Source organism: Callorhinchus milii, unplaced genomic scaffold (assembly GCF_018977255.1).
Source record: "Callorhinchus milii isolate IMCB2004 unplaced genomic scaffold, IMCB_Cmil_1.0 Scaffold15, whole genome shotgun sequence".
Classification (NCBI taxonomy): domain Eukaryota; kingdom Metazoa; phylum Chordata; class Chondrichthyes; order Chimaeriformes; family Callorhinchidae; genus Callorhinchus; species Callorhinchus milii.
In genome coordinates this window covers 9,915,918-9,936,600 of record NW_024704756.1, presented here as the reverse complement: position 1 = coordinate 9,936,600, position 20,683 = coordinate 9,915,918, and the positions used below count along the sequence as shown (strand labels likewise).

Sequence of the window (20,683 nt, the reverse complement as noted above, 5' to 3'; positions counted from 1 at the left end):
GCTCCGTCACTTCCTGCAATCCTTTTGCCCTGGCTGTTTCCCTCACTCAGCAAACACCGGATGCTTCATGTCCCCAATCTGATCTGCCCCACCATTGCTGGGTGAGCTTTCAGCCATTCTGCCCTCACTCTGTGAAACTCCATTCCGAGTTCCTCCGGCTTCAACCCTTCCCCCCCACCCCCCCATGCACTTTTAAAGCCTTTCTTAGTGACCATGCTTTTGGTCACCTTACCACGCCTCCCCCCCCTCCATAGGATCCCCTACTCCAGCTCGAGCTCCCACTCAGTTGGATGAAGCATTTGAGGCATCCTCCCAATATGAAAGTTGTTATGTAAATATAAATTGTTATTATCATGCTCACTTGCACGGAAACACAGCCCTGGAGTTTAAGTTGCAATTGAATCATATCCACTTCATTTGAGGCGCACAGCTTTTGTAGTTCGGCTGTTCGGTCCTTCATTTCATCAGTAGCAACATCAATTGGTTTCAGGTCAACATGATGTTCGTACATAACTGCAATCCTCTTCTTCACATATGGAAACGTGTGTATTGCTGGAAGCAATTTCAAAAACATTAGGTGAAACAAAGTTTGCGGAGTTAAAGTTCACCTTTAATAGACACAAAGGTTCAAAATCTTCTTCAACCATTTCTGTGAGGAAAAATATTATACACTATTTTTGGTCCCTTTTCTTTTTTCACTCCTTAATGCGTGGGTGACATTTCACAGCACAGAGAAGCACCTCTGCACCTCGCGTTAAGAGCCACGTGGTAATTTTTCATTAACCAGCCTGCCCAGTGAGTATCTGACACTGGAGAGGGGACTTCACAGCCGAGCTGTTCTGGGTTCTGTTCTTACTCAATGTCCAAGCAGGTACATTTATCAGCAGGTTTCAATGGAAACCAGACAGAAGTGAGAATACAAGATGACCTCACCTCTCTCTAGCCCATGGCTACAAAACTAAGTTCAAACACAGAGACAGGAGTAGGCTGTTCAGCTCCTCGAGCCTGTTCCACCATTTTATAAGATCATGGCTGATCTGTACCTCAAGTCCAGTTACCCACCCTTGCCCCATATCCCTTAATATCCTGACCTGACAAATATACATCTACCTCCATGTTGTTAATATTAGCAATTACTGCCCCCATGCTAAAATCAATTAGGCCAATAATCCAATATTTAGTATGTATGACTTTATGAGAGCTGTACTGGAGAGTGCCTATATACACCTGCTTTTTTGGGGGGGGTGGGGGAGCCAGTTGGGGAATACTGAAACTGTTTTGTAATAGTTTAGCTATTTATTAAGTTGATAATTAAGCTGCTTTTCTGATCACCCCATATGTACTTCTCACTTGCTCTGCCCACTTATCATAATCTGTCTCCATTTGAACATGTGCCCAAGTGGTGCTACAGCAGACAAAGTTTGCTCAGAGCAACACAGATACAAATCCCAACTACTGTAGCAAAACTTGGATTCTTCCATGTGTGTAAAGCAACCAAAAGGGAGAGATGTAAACAAAAAGTGAAGAGTAGCTGAATGACACGCATTAGGGAGGGGAGGGGACCGTTAACAGCTAAGGGAAAAAACAGGCAGGTTTGAAAAATGAGGAAGAGACAACACAGTGCATATTGTTTTGTGATGCAAATTTCTGATCTGTGGCTACCATTGTTCATACACCGTGTAGATTTGTATACATCTCATCTGCCTGCACGTGGGCTCAAGAGAACTGTTATCTTAGTGAATCTGCAGTGTTGTTGTGAGGTATAAGCACGCCTAAAGCTTGAATGTTTCCACACATGGTACATTTTGTTCCAGACACAGGAAAAACGCTATGCGTAGATGGCATACTTAGAACTCTGACGGTTTGGTTATTTTTTAAGCATTGTAATGGGTTTCTGTGTCTGACACCTGGCTGATCTCCCCCAAATGTTACTATGCTTAAAAACAACCAAACCTCTCATATTTAGGGTGGACGATAGACAAGATCTGTAAAGAAACACAACACATTTTGGGGGATGGTGTGGGCAATGCTTACGACTATTGAAAAAAGAGATACGAAGATTGTTTTCCCAGTCTGTCGATTCACCTCTCACATGTTTGCCAACAACAATAATAATTAATACTCAAACAAGCCAGTCAAACTCAGAAAATGTATACAATGTCTAGTTTCAATATAGTTAGTAAATAATAGTATATAGTTAGTAACCTTGTCATCAATGGAATATCTCACACAGCAATGCACAGCTTTGGCTGTAGATTTGGATATGCATCTAAGGTTTAGTCATAGACATAGTAACATGTGCCTACTCGTTAAAATGGTTCGTCGCTTGCACTGTTCCTCCACCCCTCCTTGCTTCTTTCCAGATAACGTGTAGGGAGTCTCAAAAACAAATCGGCAAATATTGTGGTTTTTCTCAAAATATGTTTTCCTGTCAGACGATTCTTTTTCATCAAAATAGGGATTGACAAAAGTAATTTGAATGTACGCATATTTGGGGTCCAAGTCTTTTGCATTCACCTAAAAATAAATAGTGTAATTAGAACCTTAAAAACATACTAACATTTCAATTCAATGTGCCTAGTTTCTGCCTTGAATCACTGCCAATATGAGAACATAACCGTATAATTTTGCAACTGGTTAAGACACATATAGATAATAATCAACTGTATGATCAGTTTGGCTCTTTACAAACAGAATCATGGGAGACTGTAAGATAAGAAAAGTCATTGAAAGGTCACGAATTCCATTCATCCTACGTACCTTATTTTTACATTATGAAATGGTTGACAACATCACTCCTGACCAGCTGGGATACCAGAATAACAGCAGAAAACCCACATTAAAAAGGTTAACAACAAAGTTGTCAGAAGTTTGGATGTGTCTCTCACCCTTACTTTTGCTGATTCTGCGCATGATAAAAGGCCAGTGTAGAATTCATATGACTACACTGCAAAACTTGGTTAAAAAATATACCTTGTTAGAATCCTGGATGATTTTCACTGTCTCAGCCCCAAATTTATCACCATAAAGTTTCAGCAGTCTCTCAGATATTTCGGGCAGCCTGGTCAATTTGGGTTCTTTATAGATGTATTCCTTTCCATCTTCCTCCTCGAAGAAGCTCTTTTAACAGTAATTGAGACAAGAGTAATGAATTTAAATGCCTTCATAAAAATTTACAGTCAGCACTAAATCACATCAATACAGTAGGCCCACTAAGGAACAGAAAGATAAATGATAGGAATCCTTAAACTGTCATATTATCCAGTCTGGGATGTATTCAAACACAGATTCTAGAGGTGAACGGTTAATGTCTACTCATTTGAGACATCAGTTCCCCTCCTTATTAAATTAATTAGATCAGGCAAGCAAGTGATGGGGCAAGATGTTTTGTTCACAGCAGGAAAATGATCAGATGAAAGCTCTGTTTGCACTGCCACAGAGAACCCTAAATATAATGCCTCAGAGTACCATGTGCTGGAAGAATAAAATGACTTCCCCAAGTGTCATTACAACTTTGATCTGATGGCTGAATTTTTTTGGGGGGACATGAAGAGATTGTGATGTCATCAATCTAATAATTGAAAATGCACTGAAAATATTTGAAAAAGCAAGTCTAACAACTAATTTTGAAAAAGAAACTGGATGCAACATTGATAATGTGCCCTGTTACTCACCTGTCCATAAAAAGCCACTCGAAAGAAGGTCCCTAGCAGCCTCCTCCCCGTATTAAGAACCAATACAATTTTCTTATAAGCATCATTCAATGTGCTGTATATGAAAGAAAGTTTCTAAAAAAAAACAATAACTAATGATCAGGTTTGTACAAACAGTTTATAAATATGCAAGACATACCATACATTATTGCTATGCACAAAAGCTCATCAAAGTTACATTCTTAGAAAGAGGAACACAGGAAGATGTCAAGATGAGAGTTTCAATTCTGTGATCCACTCAAAAGATATTCTTTTGATCAGCTGGGAGAAATATGTAGGATGTAGACAGGTTTAGTATAAACTGTAAAGACTCCCCCACAAGGGGTAGGAGAGATGTAATTACTGGTTCTTTACCTCTCTCTGTGATAAGGTTCCCGGGCTCTTAGCATTTCTCGGGTAAGAACTAATACAACAGACTTTAAACCATCGATATAGGTAGAAATGTGAATCAACTGAATGAGACTCTGTCTGTCTGGGTAATCCCAGGTTTCCCTTTTAAAATGGAAAGAATAAACTCACCTCAAATTCCCGTCGTTTCTCGTAAATTGGAATTATGAACTTGTAAATCTCTGCAATCAGCTCGTAGCGCTCTGCATTCCACAGTCCATTCGCACACTTCTCCAATAGCTCCACAAGAACGTCCTACCCGAGCAGGGCATGTTAAATATGTAGATAAATAAAAGCAATGAAACTTTCCCATGTACAACAAAAACAAAATTTGCAAAAACGCCTTTCACATTGGAAGAAGATCCCAAGGCGCTGAACCGGCAGGGATCAAGTCCCGAGCATGGAGGAACAGGGTTGGAATGAGGGAGGGCAGAGGGGGTAGGAGGGCAGCTAAAGGCACGGTCGAAAAAAAGGGTCTTGAGTCGTGCCTTGAAGGAGGCAAGGGAGGGAGCAAGAAGAAGGGACTATGGGATAGAGTTCCAAAGGGTGGGGGCAGAGAGACTGAAAGCCCAGCCGCCATGGTAGGGTGGGTCGGGCAGGAGACATGTAGCAGGCTGGCTGGAGCTTGCAGAATGGAGGAAGCGGACAGATTGATAGGGGGTCCGCAGGTCAGAGATGTAGGAGGTGGTAAGGTCATGGAAGGCCTTGAAAGTGAGGATGAGGATTTTGAATTCCATCCTCTGAGGGATGGAGAGACGGAGCCTGGTGCGGGAGAGGACATGTAGAATGTTTAGAGACATCAACACTGCAGCTTAAAAAGATCTTGAATGACTTAAATAAATATACACTTTGCTTAAGCTCAGGACTACAACAAGGAGCGTTTTTTTTATTGGGTGACAGGCTTTATCATTTCAACACTTATAATAATAGACTTCAATGTTTCAATCAGTATTCTAATTAGAAGCATACTAAAAGAGTGAATACAAATGTGCAGAAGCCAGTAATGTGCACCATGATAATTTCTCTAGATAATATCACAGTTTGATCGGAGACACTGTGCAGAGACAGGTGCCAGATCACAAGCAGGATCTAAATCGCTTCTTGGGTGTTGCAAATGTATTCATCTGTGTCCAAAAATTATCCATTAATCATAAAGGTTACAGTTTTTCCAGTTTCCAAAAATGTATTCAAGATCAATATCTTGGAGCAGGTTTACCATTAATCATTACAAAAGTTGATGTATGCAACCTCCTTCCTGGTTGCGTGGCATGGACCTGGGCTATTTCTGCCTAAAGTGTGGAATCCTGTAGCTCAGTGGTTAGAGCACTCGCTTTGCAAGCGAGAGACCTGAGTTCAACTCCAGGCAGGGTGAAACCTTGGGCAAGTTTCCTTACTCCACACAGAGCCTAATAATAATCCCTCCAAAAAACCAAAAACAATAATAAAATTGGTCATTTTCAATCTACGACTGTTTGTGGGACATTGCTGTGCGCAATTGGCTGCCGCGTTCGCCCACAAATATACAGTCAATTCACCTTACAGTGTGTTCTGTGAAGCGCTTTGGGACGTCCTCCCGACGTGAAAAGCGCTATATCAAATGCAAGTATTATTATTATTATTATTAAAGTCATGCCAAAGGTTGGTGAATCATGTTGCTGGGATTGTTCCTTTTTTTTTGTTTGTTCAGCTGAAATCTACTGGACAATTCTGATTTCTGAAGCTAAATACAAGTAAAATATAAACCATAAACCATTTTCCCATGGCAAGCTGCTAACTTCAGTAGGAGGAAGGAGCTTCCACAGCTGACCTCAGTGACCAGTTTTGGTGTGAATTTCCTTCAGATGTTACCATTTCCTTTATTTCAGTTTCTGTTATTCCAGTTTTTATTATTATTAACAACACCAGGATAAAATACGTTTCCAATTGAACAGTTAAAAGTAATGCTGGGCTCCAGCCTGCTCCATGTTCCTTTCCCGGCCTGCCCCACCATCAGTCATCGGACCTTCAGCCTCTCTACCCCCACCCTTTGGAACTCCATCCCACAGTCTCTTCACCTTGCTTCCTTCAAGGCACGTTTCAAGACCCTCCTCTTTGACCATGCCTTCAGCCACACTTCTACCCCCATCCTCCCTGCCCTCCACCCCTCCTGATCCCAACCTCCTGCTCGGGTCCAAATTCCAGACTGTCCAGCATCTTGGGATGTCCATCTGACGTGAAAGGCGCTACACAAATGTAATTTATTGTTACCCCAATATAATTATAAAATAATAATTCTTGCATTTGATATTGCATTTACACATCAGGAGGGCATCTCAATGCCCTTCACATAAGTTACTGTAAAGTCTAGTGAAACACTATATCAATGTACATTGTACTGGAATGGAAAATTGACTTTTGGTGACGACAAACAGTGAGTTGCATTTCTTCAGAGTTTTTACCTCTGTGTAGTGGACATCTTGCATACCAGCATCCTCCTTCATAGCAGCTTCTTCCTCAATGTTGGGAGTTATTGCTTTGAAAGCAGAGCACCCTTTAGGAAAGGATTCTGAAAAAGAGTCAAGATTATTCAGATAAGAGTTTGCTGGTTAAATTTTTTTTAAATGTTTTGATAAATGGTTAAATTTGAATGTTATAGCATAACTATGTATTGGATTATTTGTTGGAATCAATGTGCAATCATGAGGAATCAGAGGATGTGAGAGTTGCTGTGTTTTTAATTGCACCACAATCTTTAATATTTCCTTTCTATTGAAAGCTCGCTGCTGAATAAATGATCAGAAACTCCCATGCCATCTTTAATAATAATGATCCTTACATTTTATACAGTGCCTATAATACTGAATAATTGTAGAGTGCTTCACGGGTAAATACAGTTAAGTGTAGTGATTTTGTATTTGTAAGCAAACTAAGGAACCAATTTACACACAGCAAGGATTCACAAATAACCTTGAAGGTGAACAATAAACAGGAAGAGGAGATTTGCACCAATGTGGAAGTTGAAGACCCTTAAATAAAGAGGAAGAATAGGTGCACAAAGTTAACACGCCAATACGTGTTTCCTTGAAATAGAAGGATGTGGGTTTTGTGTTCTTAGACTGCTGACACTGGGAGTTCCAGATTTAATCTGCACAGACAGTGGAGGCGAGCACTTCCTTACGAGGAGGCCGGTAAAACTGGTGCAATAGTCACCTCAACCACAACCACCCACTTTTTAGAGGCCATTGGAAAATAATACAGGTAAGTACTAGCAGGGGAAGCGATTGTATATTTGTAGTCAAAAGCAGCAATCAATTCAAGGGTGGCAAGGTCCCACCAACAGGTATCAAATAGGCTCCTTGGCATGTCATCTTTGTCAGTGTCTTCATGGTGTTGAGATGGGACAGAATAAAAAGGGAATACTAACTGCTTTCATTCGCTAGGTGTTACGCAAGATAGGTTGCATCATTTTGGGTCATTAAATTTAAATTTAAATAAATACAATAGCTGAACGTATTAATGTTGACACAATGAGACTAAAATGTTAAAATGGTCTGCTGTCTGAAAGAAAGAGCGTGGAGAAAGAAACAACATTTTATTCAAAATTTAAATCAGAGGAGAATGGTTCCCTTGTGCTTCCACAGCAGTCCGGGCTCTCTTGACAAGGCAACAACATGTATATTTACATGCATTGGTTAGTATTACACAAAAAAACTATTAAAATATAACATTTTGCATAACGACACAGAGCTTGATGTGTCTCATCTGATACTGAAGCTCACCATTTGTTGGCAGGCAGCGCATTTTGAATTTTATGAAATTTGTTGTTCTTATTCTCATTGTGTCAGATTAATAATTGTTGGATTTGGAACAAGTTTAATAGGCACCCAAAATGTAAACTGAGAGATGTAGAAAGAACAGGAATATTTTAATGAAAAAGAATGCATCACAAATGGAGTCAGTTTAATGCTGCATTTGGTGAAAATCCTGAAATCTCCTCCAAGTAGTGTCAGTGTGAAGCTTCAGTGAGATTTAGGCTGTCTACGCTCACTATTTATCCTGTGAATCAGTATAAATTCAGCACGAAGACATTTCTCTGTTCAGCTAACATTCTAGTGTGATTCATAAACAGGATTTATTAGATAGATTATGAAATGAAGATTTGTTCCTTACTTTTTCTGTAAAGGTATTCTGCAACCAGTGCAGCCACGTGAACATAGCACATTGATGCCTGCAAAGGAAGAACATGCATCCTAAAGTAAGGCTTTTCACTGTAAGAATGAGCAATGACTTTGTGTCCAATTTAGTATCACTTAAATGAGTACATCAAAATTTAGCAGAGTTTATATTCAGTCCACAACTACCACTGCACACAGAGCTGAGGCAGAGTAAGTGAATATTCAGACAGTCATTTCACAGTCATAGAAATGTATAGCACAGAAAGAACCATTCAACCCAACAATTCTGTACCAGCTCTCAGAGCAAGCTGTTCATTCAATCCCATTACCCTGCCTTATCCCCATAGCCCTTCAAGCCATTGTTCATATATTATACTTACCTGCTTCACTCTTGAAACACACAATGCACTTTGCCTCTAACCATTTTACTTGGCAGGGCATTCCACATTTCAACAACTCGGAGTGAAAAACAATTCTCCTAATTTTATTTATTATGTGGTTCAACATAAAATTTCTCTTTTTGTACTGAACTTTTTACTAAGCCAGTCTGGAACCTTGGTGTCTTGTTTGACCCTCAACTATCCTTTCTACCCCACATCCATGCCATGTTCCGCTCTGCCTTCCCCCACCTCCGCAACATCACCTGGCTCCGCCACTACCTCACACCGCAGGCCGTCGAGACCCTCATACACCCATTCATAACATCCAGGCTCGACTGTGCAAACTCCTTGCTTGTTGGTCTCCCCAATTCCTCCCTCCATAGGCTGCAGATCATCCAGAAATCCGCAGGAGGTGTCCTCTACAATACCAGGCTCTGCAACCCTATCACACCATCCTCGCCCGACTCCACTGACTTCCCATCACACAGAGGACACAGTTCAAGAACCTGGTCCTCACTTTCAAAGCCCTCCATTGCCTTGTTCTCCCCTATTGCTGTGATCTGCTAACCCCTGCCAACCTGCCCGCTCCCTCCGCTCAGTGGGCTCCGGCCTGCTTCACATCCCCCGCCTTGCTCGCTTGGCAGGCGGGCCTTCTGCCACTCTGCCCTCACCCTATGGAACTCCACCCCGCAGTCCCTACGCCTCGCCCCCTGCAAGACCCATCTTAAGACCCTCCTCTTCAACCGTGCCTTCGGTCACCCTCCTTTCCGCTTGCTCTCCACCTTCCTCGATCCCGACCCTCAGCTTGGGTCCAAAACACTGATTGTCCAATGCCTTGAGATGTCCTCCTGATATGAAAGGCTCTATACAAATGAAATTTGGTGGTTGTTGAAGTCACCTGAACTATGACACAAGAACTACCTGGTCTCATCTACTTGGAGCAAATAAAGTTCTTTTTATTATGTGTCAAGTTTTTATTTTGAACAATTTCTATGCAAATTTGAAGGGTTATTTAAGGGTCAAAACCCACGCACTCTCTCTGGCTGAGTATCAAGCTCCACCAATGTTAGGCGTGAAGGGCGCTATATTGTTGTTGTAAGTTGTTGTTTTGAAGCCAGAACTTGGTTACCTCGGATGGATCGCCATTTTTGGCGTGGATCTTTGCCATACTGTCCAGCCACGTCTTCCTCAGCTCTGGAGTGCTGGCATACGACTTTGCCAGACTGTACTGCAGATCGACTAACATTTCAGGGTCCTTTTCGTGCTCCTTCATTTGAGCTGTAGCCATCAGCACCGTACGAATTCTCTTCGTCAAATCTTTCACTTCACTCGGAAAAGCTGTCGACTGTGAAAGGATAATAAAAAAGGAAAAACAGTCAAAAAAACAGTATGAAAATCCTGTGGTTTTGCTGATTTACATAATGGGGGGGGGTCAAATGATTGAAGCTAAAACATAATGTTTCATAAAATCTTTATAATGGAAAGTCCCATTATAAAGACCAAGTGGAACAGATGGCTATTTTTACAACAACAAAAACAACAACAAGATTCCATTTATAAAGCGCCTTTCACGTCAGGAGGACGTCCCAAGGCGCTGCACAGTTGGGTCATGACCCGAGCAGGGGGAAATGGTCAGGGTGAGGGGAGGGAAGGGAGGGAGCGAGGAGGGGGGAAATGGTCAGGGTGAGGGGAGGGAAGGGAGGGAGCGAGGAGGGGGAAGAGAGTCGAGAGGGGAGCTGAAGGCTCGGTCAAAGAGAAAGGTTTTGAGACCGGCCTTGAAGGAGGAGAGGGAGGAAGCGAGGCGAAGGCACTGGGGAATAGAGTTCCAGAGCCTAGGGGCTGAGAGGCTGAAGGCCCGACCACCGATGGTAGGGCGATTGGGACGGGGGACGTGGAGCAGACCGGCGCCGGAGGAACGGAGAGTACGGGCAGGTAGGTAGGGGGATAGTAGGTTGGAGAGGTAGGAGGGAGCAAGGCCGTGAATGGCCTTGTAGGTGAGGATGAGGATCTTGAAATCAATCCTCTGGGGGATGGGGAGCCAGTGGAGGCGAGCGAGGGTGGGAGTGATGTGGTCCTGAAGCCTGGTGCGGGACAGTACACGAGCTGCAGAGTTCTGAATGACCTGCAGCTTGTGGAGGGAGGTGGCGGGAAGGCCGGAGAAGAGAGAGTTCCCATAGTCCAGCCTTGAGGTGACAAAGGCGTGAACCAGGGTTGAATGTAAGTTAGACTCCATTGTTCAATGTGTGGCTTTAATATTGGTAATTTATTTCTTATTTTAGCATTATTGTCAGTGAGGATTGCCTACCAACAACTGCAACAGCCAAGTTTTAGGTGGTTTCTGGTGACTCATATCAATGAAATTGGAGCAGTCAACTCTCAATAAACCCTCCTTGCTAATCCCCACAAACATTCCCGGCAACAAAAATTGGTGGCCACACCCTGATGACTCTGCTAATTTACCTAATCATTTGCAGAGCAATAGATTTCAAAAGGGCTCAGGTTTCCTTCCTTCCACCCCCTTCACAATTACGTGATCCAAGCTGAAGCAGTGGAGGGGTGTTACAATTGGCCTTGAAGCTCTGGGTTAAGGAATGCAAGGATAATTATATTTAATAATTATATTTATAATTATATTTAATAACTATATTTAATTATAATATAATTATATAATTATAATTAATATATAATTATATAATAAAATATATATATAATTATAAGGATAATAATTTAAAGGAGGGAAAAAAGCAGACACCATTCCAACTTCTGCTCGCTTGGAATAGAATTAGGCCATTCAGCCCCACCAAGCTTGTTCCACCATGCTATTAGATCATTGCTGATAATAAATAATAATCCTTGCATTTGATATAGCGCTTTTCACGTTGGGAGGACGTTCCAAAGTGCTTCACAGAACACACTGTAAAGTGAATTGACTGTATATTTGTGGGCGAACGCAGCAGCCAATTGCGCACAGCAATGTTCCACAAACAGTCGTAGATTGAAAATGACCAATTTATTATTGTTTTTGGTTTTGGAGGGATTATTATTAGGCGTGTGGAGTAAGGAAACTTGCCCAAGGTTTCGCCCTGTCTGGAATTGAACTCAGGTCTCTCACTTGCAAAGCGAGTGCTCTAACCACTGAGCTACAGGACTCGCCTCCAATTACCCACCTTTGCCCCTTATTCTTTGATAGAAAGGTTACCTAACTGTTAAAGGAAATTAAACACATTTCTTCCTCTTGACATTTACTGAACTGATTTTCTTGATTAGAGTTATTTTGCTGTTCATATGCATTACTAACAGGCATTTCTGTGGGTGTAGTACACTGTACAAAATACCATATTACACACGGATATCATCAAACATGGATGAACTCTCCACCTCACAGAGCCAGTGGAGAACCTTGGTGCCTTGTACTTCTCTCCTTTGAACCCCACATCCGTACCTTGACCTGTTCAGCTTTCCCCGATCTGTGTAACATTAACCGCCTCTGCCACTGCTTCTCCCCTCAGGCGGCTGAGAGCCTAGTCCATCCATGTCTTTAAAATCATATCCAAGCTTAATTCACCTACTGTCTGCTCACTGGACTTCCCAATTCTTCCTTCCACAAGCTGCAGACCATTCAGAACTCTCTCCCGTGCTAAGCTCCGCAAGCCTCTCACCCCATCCTTGCCCAGGTCCACTGGCTCCCCATCCCCCAAAGGATCGAGTTAAAAATCCTTGACTTCACTTCTAAATCCCTCCACTGTCTTGTCCCACCATACCTCCGTGGCCTTCTAAAACACTACTAACCTGCCCACTCCATTTGGCAGGCATTGCCCCCCAAACCAAGATAAATTGCTCCATTACTGCAATTATAAAACCAGATTCCCTCAAGTACAACCCATATTATACTCCTGACAAATGTAGAAATGTTGAGCATAAAGTCATTTACACTCCAGCAAGTGTAATGCAATTACATTGAAGGAATCAAACTTGCAAATACCTTGAGAGCTTTGTCGCTGTTGGCAAAATTATTGATGATGGACAGAGATTCCTGAAACCTGGATCCTCCAGTCAGAACCACATCTGCTATAAGTCTACTGACTGCAATTATGATCTAAAGGAAGAAACTACAGATTATTTCCTGTTTCAAGATAATGGGATGTTTTGTAAATGTTATCAGTGTTAGAGAAAACCATGATGATTTAAAATTAGTCGTAGAATCGGGGCAATTGTGACTTATGAGACAATAGAGATGGGAATGTAGGTGGGTACATTGGAGATGTGTAATAGCTCTTTTGGGACTGAGAGGAAATGTGGGGTTGGCCAGGAGAGTTTTTGATTAATAGAAGTTCCTTTAGGGTTTCTCCAGGAAATGGGATCAGAGTATCTGTGGTTAGGAGCTAACACAAGCATGGATACTGTTAACCAAATAGCTTCCTTCTACACCCTATTATGCTAAGGTCTGAGCTGATCGCATTAAAAGCTTTTGACACTTAATGGGCTGCGAATAAGGCTGTGTGCACACTCCAGGAACTGGAATAAGAGTCACGGATATATAAACAGGTTACATTTACAGCAAGTGTCCAAGTTGGCCAGAAATAACAATTTAAATGCATATAGTAAATTCCTTATTTTATGGGCAATGTGAGCATTTTCACAAGCCCACCAATGTGATTAGAGAAGGGAGGGTGCAGTGTCACAGGAGGCACAGTTCATGCTGGAATTGGAGAGCTGGTACTGACCTGCAGATGTGTTCTCAAAAATGTCCTCTTTTTGGTGTACTCAAAATTGTTCCTCATCAGCAAATACAGAATTGCAGAGGCTTCGCTTCTGGTTGAGTTTAGCTTTGAGGTGCAGCCCTTTAGGATTTCATAGCAAAACGATGCACATATATTTGCTCTTCCTTTGAAAAATGTTGAAGGGAACTGCATGAAGGGGGTGGGGGGTGGGGGGGGTGGGAGGGGAAGAGAATACATTAGAATATACAGCACAGAAACAGGCCATTCGGCCCAACTGATCTATGCTGGTGTTTATGCTCCACATGAGTCTCCTCCTGTCCTTCCTCAACTGAGCCTTTAAGTATAACTTTCTATTTCTTTCTCCCTCATGTACCTATCTAGCTTCCCCTTAAGTACAAAGAGAATTGTTATCCCCACAAAATATGCAGTCAATTCACTTTACAGTATATTCTGTGAAGCACTTTGAGATGTCTCAAAGACATGAGTCTTTGACGTCTTTGAGTCTCCACATGACGTGGAGTCCTGTAGCTCAGTGGTTAGAGCACTCGCTTTGCAAGTGAGAGACCTGAGTTCAATTCCAGGCAGGGCGAAACCTTGGGCAAGTTTCCTTACTCCACACGCCTAATAATAATCCCTCCAAAAAACCAAAAACAATAATTAAATTGGTCATTTTCAATCTACGACTGTTTGTGGGACATTGCTGTGCGCAATTGGCTGCCGCGTTCGCCCACAAATATACAGTCAATTCACTTTACAGTGTGTTCTGTGAAGCGCTTTGGGACGTCCTCCTGACGTGAAAAGCGCTATATCAAATGCAAGGATTATTATTATTATTATTATGATAAGGCGCTACATCAAATGCAAGGATTATTATTATCCCAAACTAAAACAGAATGTAGGAGTACCTATTTAATTAGCATTAAGTGTCCAGGTCAACACAAAGTCAATAGTGCTATCAGAAGAACAACAATAGGCTTAATTTAGTTTACCAATATGTTTGGTATTAAGTATATGCTTATTTTAGAAACATGCAAATACTTTGTCAAGTTTAGATACATTTTTGTATATATTACTAAACAAAATAAGATGCCAATGAATACCTTGCTAATGAAGGCTCTTAAAGATGCAAAGGCATGTTTCATAGCTGTCTCAGACTGGCTGTTAACCATTGAGAGGTGAATATCGAACACTTTCTTCATTAGAGGGTTATGCCCATCGCCTTCGAGTAACTGATTCTGAAAGAGAAGAGATTTCTCAGCGATTAAATACTAAGGAACATCTTGCTTAATCTGGGTTAAGTTGGGTTTAACCTGGGCCTTCTCTCTGATAAAAGTAACAGAAACAAAAGTGGTTTCTGTACTGCAATGGAAAAGTAAAAATGCAAGATGTGAGTCATTTTTTGACTGATTATGAAAAAAATTACATTACAGTATATTCTACATTCCCCCACCCCCATAACACAGGGGAGGAGTCAAAGTTGGGGGAGGATTGGGAGACATAATGCGTACCTCGGCATACCAGTTTTTTGCTTTTAAGTCTACAACATTGCAGGGAAAACTGAAGTCGACATGAGTTGTACTGAATAGTCCCAGTGGTGACTCAAGAATGCTTGTGAGGGTTTTCTCACAAGCACATTTATCTATCTCACTGTTGGAACAGGAGTCCATTACATTGGGGGTAGAGGAAAGAGATACTTTTAGAATATATTAATAGAGTAAAAGCAATTCATTTGAGGTGGACAACTTAGATCCGTTGTTGTGCACTGCACAGTGTACGTTTAGGTCATCAGCGTATTTTTGAAATGTCGAGGTTTAAATTATTCATCAGTTTCTTCCAAGGTATACAATGTGCCTGAATTTCAATCAATTCTGAGCATTCTGTGGGGTGAGGGAAGATTAATTCTTCTTTATTAAGAATTCATCCAACTGCATTTCACTGTACCAAAACAGCAACTCCATGTTATTTTGCCCACAAATAGTCAATTCACTTTACAGTATATTCTGTAAAAAATTTGGAGACTATTGAAGACGTGATAAGGCGCTTTATCAAATGCAAGGAATATTATTAGTTCTGCTCAGAGTGTGGACTAATGATTAAAATGTAAAGTCACTTTTTTAAAATATTTCGTTTAAGCATAACAGGGCCAGGAAAATATATTAAAGTGACATATGGCAGAAAGCAAGCAGATTAGCATTTATTTTTGTAGACAAAAATCATGGCTTACCTTGACATTTTGAGTAAAACACGAGATTGTATCTAATACTGTCAGGCATACTTCAGTAGTAATGCTGCCTTCAAGTAATGATTGGTGACTAATATCTGCTTCACAGGCACCAAAACCTAAAGGAAGACATTTGAGAACACAGTTGAGAGAGCTTTGCAAGAAAATACTGTTCTTTAGCACCCCTAAAACTACGTCAACTATTTACTGTTTTGAGTTTCAGGCAAGTGTCATAACATAGAATAAACCAAATGCACATATGGACATAAAAATATAATGTATTTATTTAGACAATATGATAAACGCACATATCAATTAGAACTTTACACCTGTCTCATCAGTTTTAACTCTCAGCATTTTAGTGTGCTTTGAACGATGGACAGAATTATTTTTAAATTTATACAATCAACATTGTAGATTAACACAAATAGTTTGAAATTTATTGCTCCCTCTTCTAATACCCTATGGTAGAGTCCAATCTTGGATGTCAAAACTCTAGTATATTGCATAATTGCTTTGAAGTTCATCACTGGTATCTTTGTTTTTAAATCAAACACAATACAACAACGAAATTACATTTGTATAGCGCCTTTTACATCGGGAGGACATCCCAAGGAGCTGGACAGACAGAGCAATAAGTACATAAGAGCCAATCTCCCAACCTAAATCATGAAATTAATTGGTCTCTCTTCCTCCATCCTCAGATATACAGCTAACTATTGTTGTGGATGCTCCTCCCATTAGCCATTCCATTTATACAACCCTTCTCTTCACAGAGGAGCCTTTCAAACTCTCCAGTCTAATTATGTTTCCTTTATCATATATCTCAACTTTGCAATGATGTTGAGTTATTAACTATATAAAAAAAACTGAGCATTAACACACTTTGGAAAATGGTGCACAAATCAATAAAGAATGAGAATATTGGAATAATCCTGCACATGAAAGGGTATAATTCAGTTGGAAATATTGTTAACTAAATAACAGCCTCGGTAGCTATGACAAAGGTGGATTGAGTGACATACCAGATTCACCCAAATAAGAATGACTAAATTCTATACATTGAATTATTATTGCAACTTAAAGAAGACGCCTGGACATACTGTGGTTAAGGGTGAATGAACTGTCCATGTTCCCAAGCTGCTGAAGTCTGGCATGCATCAGTCCTGCTCTATTACGAAGTGCAGGCATGGTCTGAGACTTCCTGTCAGATGCAGAGTATTTAGATCCCAATCCTTCTTGCATTCTTTAAGATAAAGCGTTTTAAAATAACACACATTATCACATTCAGAATCTGAATTTATAATAAATGCATGACAGCAACAAAAATAAGCATTGCCCAATTTATCTTTTTAAGACTAAAAGCATGGAATGTGTGAAGATCACAAATCCTCCTTGATCCATCCATTTAATCTCCCTGGTCTGTACCCTTTTCCGGCAACAACATCAAGATTACATTTGTATAGCGTCTTTCACGTTGGGAGGACGTCCCAAGACGCTGGACAACACATGTACACTCATACTCGGTGGAATATCTCATTATCTTAGTCTACCTTTACACCCCCTTCCAGGGCAGATATTTATCTTGTCCCCTTTTAAAGGAGCTCACCAAAGTAGAAGCAATTGGTTTTGCTCCGAAGTTATTCCACATCTTTACCACTGGGTGAGGACAAAAAAAGCTTCTTGTAAACATGAGGTTCACTTGAGGTTGCTTAGTATTAAAATAATTTCCTCTGGTTGTTTAATCACAGCCCAAGTAAACTATTTAAGTAGAATCATTAACTCCTCTAAAACAATTCAAACATTGAAACAATGCACAGACATGAAAATAAATTGTAGTCTCAGTAGTTCAACGCTGCTCATGGAAAAAAATATCCGAGTGTTTTAAGATATATTATCAATGTTCACCTAAAGAACAAAGATGGAAAGGATAATATGCGTGAGTAATTTGGGTAGGAGAGGCAGTTGGTATTCGAAGGATCTTCAACAAATTTAAGTCAAGGGATGTGAATGGCAAGCACGTTTTAATGTTGACGCAAGAAAGGAAAATATATTTTCAATGTTGACAGAAAGAAAACATGTTTACAATGGATAGGTATCCAATGGGGTGGGGAAAAAACACACCATGATAAGTAGATAAATAAGCTGTGAATATTGATAGTAACCAGTCAAAGTAAAGTTTCTGTAATCAAGTTTATGGGAATGCCTCTTGAAGGCATTCATTCTAGGACAAAAACAAAATTATTCCAACTTGTTCTACTCAAATTTGGGTGCATAACTGGATCACTCCATTCAAAGGATCCATTTTGAAGTAAACATTTAATCCAAAGTTGATCATTTACTATGTGAATATTAGCCTTGATCCTGTTGGAACCATCTTTGGAAAGCAACTGGTCAATATTGGAACTTTGCTGGATTCCAGAGTGTGTGCGTGTATATGTTATATATTATATATATAATATATCATATATATTTATTCATCTCTCTCAGCAAATTCAATAAGCTGCAAAAAGTCTTTGCCTGTGCAGAATCTGATTCATTAATTAGACGAGATAGGGTTTACTTTCTTGTGCATCAGATAGCTCATTACGCCAAAATTAGCACACAAGGCATTAAAACTGCTTGGATGTATCAAGCTTGGATATGATTTTAATTATTATTCTGATGTTTATTCAAAGGGAAGGAGTAGTGATTAAATTATCCTATATAAATTATGAAGTTGTAATCTACGTCAAACAAGCTATTCCAGAGTGTCAGGCTGATAGAATAATCATAACTTTGGCTTTTGGCAACATCATTGCTTTAATGATGTTAAAGCTTTGTTAAAGCTTGCTTTACCAAATTGTCAAACTTAAATACGTATTTTTTGCAATTGATATACTGCTGATAACTTAAAAACATAAATAAATTCAGCCAGAATATTGACAGCATGAGGGCTTAAGGTCGTGACAAGTTAAGGCAGGATCGAGTAATTAGGAATTCACTGCATAAAGGCATCTCCAGATCATACATGATCCATCGGCCTGCACATTCGTGACTCCTCTGGACCATACGGAAACGGCTCACTCCCTTTGAAATTAACTATCAGGCCATAAAAATAAAACATTTTAAAACAGTACAGTACCTTGCTATGTGTCTCTTTCCCACATATCTGAATTGATGAAGACACACTCTGGAAAGACAAAGTAAATGATTTCTGCACTTTATGTTTTTTTTGTTAAAAAGAAATCATAATATTATCAATTTTAAGGATTAGCTGTTAAACCAATTTTTTTTAAAAAGTGGTACATTTGGTTTTGCTTTGCAGGTCCAGCTGTTAAAAGGTCATCCTAAATTTGTTTTACTCTTGTTTATTTTCAGCACCTCGGAATAAGGCGAACACATACAGATCCCAAATGCAGAAGCAAATAACAGGTTTTAATAAAACACACATGCTGGTATGGTGTGTGAGGAAGTGGAAAAAAGGATATTGTTTTTGAAGAATCTCAAATTCGCTATTTTATGCTTTTTACATCATTTTGGAAGTATATTTTGCCTACAAATACAAGGTCACCACACCTCACAGTAAAATCTTACAGTACAGGGCATTTGTCAAAAATATATATTGTGAAGTGAACTGACTGCATATTTTGTGGGCGAAACATGGCAGCCTATTGCGCACAGCAGTGTCCCACAAACATTTGTGGATTGAGTGACCAAATTATTATTTATTTTTCTTTGGGGATTATTATCAGTCGTGTGGAGTAAGGAAACAATCGAACCCAGGTGTCTCACTTGCGAGGCGAGTGCTTTAACCACTAAGCTCCGGGACTCCAGAAGAACCACAAAGCGTGCTGTTTATTATCAAGTAGGAATAGTCATAGTCCAGTCATGCATCGTTAGATATTTACAGGGGTTAGAAAATTTGTTACAAACACGGATACTGCACAATGAATTGCAGTGTGTTTGATGCAGCAAATTTAATGGTATCACTCTTCAGCTTTACTTTATAATGGAGGTTGGGTTTTGAAACCAGAATCTAATTTTCTTTCCTGCAACGTTTACAAGATACTTACTCCAAAATGGTGAGAAAGGCCATGAGTTCTTGAGCTGACAACTTGTTCCAATAAGCCACCAAAACATCTTAAAATAAATGAAAGTATGTTACTGATGCCTAAAGGCCAGAAAGGTAATATCTGGACAGGGCATGAAGGGATTTGAAAATGAGTGAGAGGATCTTAGAATCGATCTGTTTGCTAATTGGGAGCCACTAGTGTGATGGAGGTACATAGTTTTGTCCAGGTGAGTATCCAGGCGGCGGAGTTTTGAATTAATTGAATTTTGTGTATGGTGGAGCTGGGGAGACCAGGGAGGAGGGCATTGGAATAGTCCAGTCAGGCCGTGACAAAGGCGTGGATGAGGGTTTTGGCTGTGTTAGGTGTGAGGTACGGACAGAGGCGAGTAATGTGACGGAGGTGGAAAAAAGCGGTCCAGGTCAGGGAACAGATGTGGGGGTAGAAAGCAAAGCTGGGGATCAAACCTGACTTCTAAGTCGCGCACGAGTTTGGTAAGTCTGAGGGAGAGCCCAGGGAGTTTGAGGAGTTCAGACCAAGAGGAGAGAAGACATTGACAGCAGTAGAGGAAGGAAGGAAAGAAAAAAGGAAAGAGCGCACAAGACCAAGAGAGAGATAGACTTTTACTCAATCATTGACCGAATACACCTTACACAATAAATAAAGCATTAAAAATTGTGGATTAGCACAGTTTCTGCAATTTAGAATGATGATTATTGGAACGTAAATGGTGAAACATGCGACCTCCTACCTTCAGAGACAGCTTTGACAATGTGAACGAAGCACATGAGAAGGCTACGGATTTCATATTGGTTCAGCTGGCTATACTGCGATACTCCGCTCCCTGTTGAGCTCCTGCGGTCATTGCTCTAAAGTCAGGGTTGTGAAGAAGTGAATAAGTACCAGCAAATATACTGCATTTCACACATGTATTTCATTTCTATAATAAGGTCCTTCATGGTGGATGCAATTTCACATCAACATAAAACACCACTGTTTAACATTCATCACAGGCCAAACAGATAGAAAACACAAAGATATCTCATCATAAATTC

General features: G+C 40.4%; 1 protein-coding gene across 1 annotated transcript in view; it reads right to left on the bottom strand.

Moving 5' to 3' along the window:
* dock11 (dedicator of cytokinesis 11) overlaps positions 1-20,683 on the bottom strand; it is a 61,132-nt gene that overhangs the window by 4,732 nt on the left and 35,717 nt on the right. Inside the window, exons 35-50 of the mRNA XM_007892360.2 lie at positions 20,380-20,497; positions 19,632-19,698; positions 18,701-18,748; positions 16,680-16,822; positions 15,580-15,695; positions 14,456-14,590; positions 13,359-13,541; positions 12,617-12,730; positions 9,764-9,979; positions 8,250-8,307; positions 6,539-6,645; positions 4,233-4,355; positions 3,675-3,788; positions 2,974-3,120; positions 2,307-2,517; positions 362-552 (exon numbers count right to left, since the gene is read on the bottom strand). Coding sequence (XP_007890551.2) covers positions 362-552; positions 2,307-2,517; positions 2,974-3,120; positions 3,675-3,788; positions 4,233-4,355; positions 6,539-6,645; positions 8,250-8,307; positions 9,764-9,979; positions 12,617-12,730; positions 13,359-13,541; positions 14,456-14,590; positions 15,580-15,695; positions 16,680-16,822; positions 18,701-18,748; positions 19,632-19,698; positions 20,380-20,497 — 2,091 coding nt within the window. The remainder of the gene's footprint in view (positions 1-361; positions 553-2,306; positions 2,518-2,973; positions 3,121-3,674; positions 3,789-4,232; positions 4,356-6,538; positions 6,646-8,249; positions 8,308-9,763; positions 9,980-12,616; positions 12,731-13,358; positions 13,542-14,455; positions 14,591-15,579; positions 15,696-16,679; positions 16,823-18,700; positions 18,749-19,631; positions 19,699-20,379; positions 20,498-20,683) is intronic.